Source organism: Epinephelus fuscoguttatus, linkage group LG10, assembly GCF_011397635.1.
Source record: "Epinephelus fuscoguttatus linkage group LG10, E.fuscoguttatus.final_Chr_v1".
Lineage (NCBI taxonomy): Eukaryota > Metazoa > Chordata > Actinopteri > Perciformes > Serranidae > Epinephelus > Epinephelus fuscoguttatus.
The window spans coordinates 30,701,333-30,709,063 of record NC_064761.1 but is presented as its reverse complement, the minus strand read 5'-3'; the positions used below and the strand labels follow the sequence as shown (position 1 = coordinate 30,709,063).

The following is a 7,731-nucleotide window of genomic DNA, read 5'->3' as shown; positions in this document are numbered from 1 at the left end:
TTAACTTTTATGAACAAGGCACGACAATGCAAATTGAGGCTTCTTGTCTCAACAAAAAATGGAGAAGTGGAGACAAAGGACTATCTATCAAAATTGCTCCTGCACGGCTGGGTACATGTCCCCTTTTCCCTTTCTGGGGATCAGTTACTCTGTGTATTTATTACTCAATATAGACAACACTGCTGACCTTAGGAAGATAATATAAACATAAGGACATTAGCCTAAAAGTTTTCTGGCTAACAATAATTCATATCATCCAACTGCTCTCTTTTTTCCAGATCACTCTAACATTACCGCAGAACTGCGGAGGAAGCAAACCTTGGCTGATGTTGTTGATTTGTCATTACGTTAACTCCTTTTCTTCGTAGCTATACGTTAGGTAGAAAACACAGTGAGCTAACATTAGCTTACTTAAGATGTGACTATATACAATTTAAAATGTCTGTGAGATTGTGACAGTCCCCCAGCCCCATCTGGTTCTTTGTCACATAGACAAGCCGAGCATTTAGCATAAGAAGAAAAGGGAAAGCTGACTGAGGTTCTGCCGTGTTTCAAGCTTGTTCAACTGTTATTGGAGCACAAAGTGGAAAGGGGTGGGACTCAGGAAGGGATAATCATGATTTAATATCTACAGTAAAAAAAGGCTTTGAAGCAGTTTAAAAAAAAAAAAAATTCATGTGTAAGGATATTCATTCAAATAAACACAAGAAGTTTGTGCTCTAGAGAAAAGATTGAATTTGAAGGGTTGAATGACTTAAAAACAATTCAGTTATTTTGTTTTAATGAAGATTTCTTTGTTTCCCTGGCACAAAAGGGGAATCACATAAAAACAACAACAATAATAAAACATGGGTATCGCCTAACCAAATTATTTTAAACATTGTATCGGCCCGGAATTTCACGACTGGTGCATCCCTAGTCAGGGTAAAATGTCCTCACCTGCAGTGCCATTGTTGCTAGTTGACATGTGGAAGCCATTGTGTTGATGGGAAGTGTAGGCGTGAGAATCTCCTGGGACGTGGACACCACCGACCGTCTGCTCCATCCTGTAGGAGTCTCCGAAATGGAAGCAGCTCTGAAAGCTGCCTTGGTATTCTAGGAAATGAGAAAGGATGTTGAGGAGCGAGAAGGAGAAAAATAGAAGCCAGACTTGATCGACTGCCACCAGTGTCTATGGGCAATTGTTTCCAAGGTCAGTAAGCTTCCCCTCCATCCGGATAAAACTTAATGTGGACCTCAAATTATGACAATGCTATATTTGTGCTCGTGCTAACTGCGCCAGCCTCAATAGTATGTAACATTTGTCCCCATCGTCTCAAGTTTGTACTCAGTATGGACCGCAGGAGTCACGATAATGGGAAAGCAGCCTTGCCTGGAGCGCTTTTACGCAACTCCCTGACCACAGCGCGGTTAGAGAGACGTCCATGTGTAGATCTTTACAGGGAAAACAGTGTTTAAGGCATTAGGAAAAAGGCTCTGGAGTGACAGCTGAGCCTGCCATGCTAGGGCGCTGAGAGACAGCTGAATACATGAGCCAGCATTTTGTTGGCTAATTCAGCTCAGGGAAAAGGCTTCCGGCATGTGGTTTTCCCTACTCTGTCTCTACGACTCTAATCTCTCTCCGTCCTAAAAATGCTCTGACAGAGCCACGGGCCTTTCATGTGGGTCTGCTGGTGCGGCAAGTGTTTGAAAAAGGACACAGGGGTGTTCTTATGTATATTCAAGTGATCTGACACTGTAAATTCCCTCGTAGGAAGTTATAAAAAAGAAAGTAGGTTACATGTTACTGAATCACCTGCAACAGGAAAATTTCAGGATATTAAATTGAAACGCCAATGAACGTTTTTAAATTCAAGCCAAAACAGATTTCCTGAAACAAGTTACATTCAGCCAGATGTCTTTAGGTCAGTCTTACCGTCGTTGGCAGACTGTTGATGGTGATAGTGAGAGTAGGGCTTGTGGTGAGGGTGGACATGCTGTTTCTCCAGAGGAGGAGGAGGAGGAGGAGGAGGAGGAGGAGGAGGCGTTCCTGTTCCCTTCATCCCAGGAGACAGGAGGGGACCCGACACACTGGAGGAGACACAGACAGGGTGGGTGAAATATACATTTAAACCTCTCGAGCTGTTACTCACTCCTTTCTAGACGGCCTAAATAATTTCTCAATAAAATGCTTCATGCATTGTGACATCCCAATCTAAGCAGGAGCTACACGTCGGCCCACGAACCACATGATCCGACAAACCCAGCGGAGCAGTTAGTGATCCTAAACACACAGAAGAAGAAACATTCCAGGCGTGTGGAAACTTGGGCTCCCCACACGTAATCGTCCTCCTACCACATATTATGATCTTAAGTCAACAAACAGCAGAGTGTGCATTCAAGTGAAACCAAGCCCCCCCACCCCCATCCACACACACAAACACACACACACTGCCCACCACGGCAGTAACCCCAGGCTTTGTGGCCCAGAGAGAAGAAAGCACAATAGTGTTTATATTCATGACATTTGAGAAATAGAAATATTACAATGACAGGTTTGTGACTTTGTGGACTCTGAAAGTCGGGAGAATAAAACTGGCTTATTTTTGGGAATACTGATCATTTGATTAAAGGTTTGTCTGCGCCATTGGATATATTGTTATTTGATGCTGCACTCTCAAATTCACAATTTCAATGAAGCGTATTATTAAGTTTTCTTTAGGCTCAACATCCAAGAGTCTCACTGTGTGCTGGGAAAACCACAATCAAAGAGGTGAAAGCAAAATATTACGAAGATGATAAACTGGTTCCCCCTCAGAACACTGCAGCATCCAAGAGTCCAAATTCTGTGTAACACAATATCATCTGACACTAAAGTATGATGTTGTAATGATGGTTGCTGTCTTTGCTGCTAACTTTGCACATCAAGGGATATCTAAAAATTAGTATAATGACATCATGCATATTAACAGAAATTCCACCACAAAATTAAAGTTGTAAAAAAATTTGCAAATGTAAAAGCTCTTGCAGACATGCTACATGTTACATGCATGTGATAGCAATTTTACATATCTATCTCAGGTCTAAATAAGCACCTTTTACATTAAAGTCACAACTGCACAAGTTACGAGGTTGCACTGAGTAACATTTCTGTTAACACTTACAAAATGGCACAAGTCTGAAACACTATAAAGCAGGGTTCTCAAAGTTTTTATGACCAAGCGCCAAGTTAGGGAGCCAGCACATGGGCCAGGAAAACAGGAAAAATGCAGTTGTGATTTGTCCATTGAAATCACTAACTTAACAGGACTAGCATTGATTACAGACCAAAGTTCCGGTGAAACTTACAAGATGACACTATGTTTCAGCCTCTGGGCCTTCTTCAAAATAAACAAATAGAAGGAAGGAAGAAGGCTCAAAGGCTGAAATGTCATCAAAATAAAAGAAATGCCTATGGAGCCAGTGTCCGACACTTGTTTCCTACAATCAAGTGTACTTCCAGTGATCAGCACCTCATCGTAATTTTTGGTGTGCGTTACTTTTATACTTAAAATAGCACTTAGGATTACCATGACCTGGATGACTGAGAAGCTTCACAAATATGTAACCAGTAGCTTTCTACCAGTTGCCATTCCCACTCTGACAGACGCTTATTAGTGGGGTGCAGTTTGACACTGTAGCCGAGGAGTATACTAACTGTAAGATACTGAAAGTTAAGGAACTTAAATGGACCACAGATGATTAGAATATAATGCATGCATTTCATGTAACATTCTGGCGGCTGCACAAAATGGGTCACCATTGGCCCGCAGGCTGCTGAGTAACTATGCTCTAATGGAGTAGTTTGACATTTTCAGAAATACTTGAATACTCGCTGTTACTCTCTCTGGCTATGTGTGTGTGAGTATGTTTATGTTGGTGGGTGGGCAGGGGGTGAATATTTTTTATATGTGCTTAAATATGAATAAGACTTATTTCATTGTGAAGCCCATACAGCTTACACTGTATTAAACGTGCTATATTAATAAGAATTATTTATTATTATTTATATTAATATATGCATTTTTTTGGCAGAAAAAAATGGATTGTACCAATCCACTGACCTTGATCGTTGTATTGATTCAATGACCCAACCCAATACATCTGTCCAACGTGAAAACACTGGTCTATATTATCATCTTTAAGATACGCCTTTATTTTGAAATTCTGTGTCACTTTCAAACATTGCTGGGTGGATGATGGCAAGCTGCCAAGAAAAAGACAAGGATGTTATTAACTGGGCAATAAATCAGAAGTGTGGACATATTTTGGATTTCAAAGTACAAAGGGGTCAACAGACAAGGAACATGCCACATGTAAACAATGCCATTACAAGCTAAAACAAGATATACCTGCCTACTGGGCATTTCACTCCGCTAACTTCAACATCAGCTGCTTTATTTCGACAATGTTCAGCTGAAACAATGTGCATGCAGGCTGAAATTTAACCGTGATGTTCTGTTGTAACAACATGTTTCACTGGTCGCTTAGTCACAGGAAAAAAAGAAACAAAAAGGAAAAAAAAAAAAAAACAACAGTTAAAATCGGAACATGTGTACGGCCCCTAATTTCCAGGGCTGGTACCTGCGGTTATTCCACAGGCTAGTTAATAACATGTCGGGCAGGAAATCCAAAGTGTGGGATCATTTTGAGAAGGTGAAGGACGAACCCAAGGTGATACGTAAACTCATCTTCATTGGTCGACTACAAACATGACGTATCATCTGAAACATGGAAGTAGCTACATGCCCATTAGCCCACAGCGTCATTAACAGGCGGCTCGCTCAGTGTGTGACGTGCACTTGTAGATAAAATATAGGCCTATATTAATGAAGGTTCATTAGTACGGTTTTGTATTTCTCTGTAATGTCACACAGTGTTAACATTACTGATACTATTCTTTCTCACACCTTCAACTCAAACCATTGTGTTGCCCTACTCTAACCATATAATTCAATAAGTACATTAATATTGTAAACATGTGGGCGACTAAACTACTAATGGCCCTAAATGACGACTATTGGTCGACTAGGAATATTCCTAGTTGGGGGTAGCCCCAGATCATGAGCCCCTGAACTAAATTGATTGAAACTGAAATTGAACTGTGGCAGACTTTGTGATATCAGCAACAACTGTATCGTCTAAAGAATCGATACATAATCGTCTCCTGATGAAACTGGTGATTTAAACCTCTAGTCTTTACGATCAGTGTGGAGCTAGAGCCTGGAGACAGTTAGCCTCGCACATAGGCTGGATACAGAGAGAAACAGTTTGCCTTGCTTTGCCAAAGGTAAAAAGCATCACGTCTAAAGCTCATTAATCTATACTTTTATGTTGTTTATTTAATCCACATAAAAATGCAAACAGGTCGTACATATTAAAAGAGATATGACGTGTTAATAAGTGAGCTGCATAAGTGGACTTGTTTTACCTTCAGGCAGAGCCTGGCTTGTCTTTATGCTATAAGAGAGATATTTATGTGCGTCTTGTTGTGCCTTTATAAGACCACGGTGATAATTTGACCCAAGAGCAGTAACAACCATGTCTGGTATTTATTCAGACACTTAAATGTTAAATGTGAACGTTAATGAAAAACTGAAAATGACCACAGATTTAACGACTTAATGCTGTGCTCTTGACATTAACTTGATGCAACGGCAATCTGGTCTAAATCCAGACTGATAGTCAACAGACCTGCCTTTAAAAACAGACCTGGCTGATCACCTCCCCAAATATTCAGCAGCTACTTAGTACCCTCTCATGACTGCATATCAGGAATGCCAACACATAAACTGCTGCTGTGTTACTATGCGGCGCTGTACTGTGGAAGCATATGGTTTGCACTAAGCGCTATATGAATGTGATGACAGAGTGCAGCTAAAGGCAGCCGGGACCTCTGATGACTGCTCACTGCTGGCCTGGCTGGAGCCTACTATATGACCTACTGCTCCACGCATGAGGGACGTCCCACCCAGCACTCAGTAGCTGGCAGTTGCTTTGTGAAGGGCATTTGGCAGAGAGTGGCTGATGAAGGGAGATGGTAAATGATGTCAAACAAAAGGGTGAGAAGCGGTGAAACGTTCCTGCCAATGCTGAATTTATTTTATGTCGCTGTAGGATAAAGCCTCAGGCTCCCAGTGTTTCTGCCTTCATCAATAGAGATCACCATAAAACTGTACATAAAAAAAATACAGTGGCATACTCTTTTTATTACTCTCTATAAGAGAGGTTGTGTTTTTACTCTTCTTTCTGTTGGCCTGTCTCATAAACATATCAATGGATCCTATGTACTTTGGTGGAGAGAAGAGGCCTGGGGCCAATCGACACATGACTATATATCAGTGATCATCTAGTACAGTGTTGATGTACTTTACTTGAGCACTTCCATTTCCACTTTGTTTCTACTCCACTACAAACATTGTACTTTTTAAAAATATGATGTATGATTAAACAGTAAACTCTCCAACGTTACATAAAGTAGTAACACTAGCTCCACATTAATCAGCTACATCTGTAAGTAAAATAATCCAATTATGCAATTTATGATGGAGAAGGCCATAAAGACTTGTACTTTTAATATCTCAAGTACTTTTTGATGCCAAAACATTTTAATACTTGCGTAAAATGATCAACACTTTTACATGCAATGAGGTACAGGCTTGGGCAGTATCTATTTTTTCATACCTTCCTGACATTCACTGTAGTATTCTGTATATGACAGCATTTGTGTGAAAAAAAAACAACAAAAAACAGAAAAGCTGAGCTACTGGTGATAAAAGTCACTGTAGCATATACGACATTTTCTAGGATTGGGTGAAATGTTAAAATTTTCTAACCGGCCACCATCAGGATAATGACTGATGCTTGCCAATATTTTTATGAAGGTGCCGTACCCACACTACCCTGACATGGTTTGCCCCATACAAGCTCTCTTAGCCTTTACAGTGTAATAAATAAACAACATAAACTCACAAAATGTCAAAGGAAATATTCTTATCCATTTTCCTCATTAAAAAAATACAACCTTACACCTTCTGAATTAGGGTTTCTCCCTGTTGACAAACTAAGACTGGCTTAATTGCCTGCTTAACTCATCATAAAGCACTTCAATTTAACTCAATAGAAACACAATAAAACAAACCCAAACCATCCTGTATCGTCCTTCTACTGTTTCAACAAATAAACCATTAATTCAATGAGTTAGAAATGAAAATATACTCGCTCTACCACTGTTTTTCTCCACTGTCTCTCATTGCTGGCTAGCTTTTAACTAGTCCTGTAACGTTATCCCCACCACTTGCAGTCACCATCTCTCTCTCAGCTCAGCTGCCTATTATACAAGAATAGACTGACCTCTGGTGGAGTGTGCTGTGCACTACAATACATCGCCTCTATCGGTTTAAAATAAAAAAGAGTGTACGTATTTTTGACAGTACTGAAAATCATACCTTTGGGATTTCTAAACATCCTGGCATACAATAGTACGTCGACACTGCCCAAGCCTGATGGGGTCTGTTTATAGTGTGGTATTGCTGGTATGTCAAAAATCTAAATATTTCCTAAACCACTGCTAATAGCTTTAAAACCAACAAACAAAAAAGGGACTTTCCAGATCTAATGTTTTGCAGGATTAACAAATCAATACAAATTTAGGTGATACAGTATGACTGATGCCTTTGGGAGAAACAGCTGAGTAACAAAATTCTTCTGCAC

At 40.2% G+C, this 7,731-nt stretch overlaps 1 protein-coding gene across 2 annotated transcripts in view; it reads right to left on the bottom strand.

The window, feature by feature from the left end:
* The window catches only part of LOC125895388 (zinc finger protein GLIS1), a 93,967-nt gene that overhangs the window by 1,638 nt on the left and 84,598 nt on the right, over positions 1 to 7,731 (bottom strand). For both annotated transcript variants that reach the window (XM_049587151.1, XM_049587152.1), the window contains exons 11-12: positions 1,916 to 2,070; positions 940 to 1,095 (exon numbers count right to left, since the gene is read on the bottom strand). In XM_049587151.1, the coding sequence (XP_049443108.1) occupies positions 940 to 1,095; positions 1,916 to 2,070 (311 nt within the window). The remainder of the gene's footprint in view (positions 1 to 939; positions 1,096 to 1,915; positions 2,071 to 7,731) is intronic.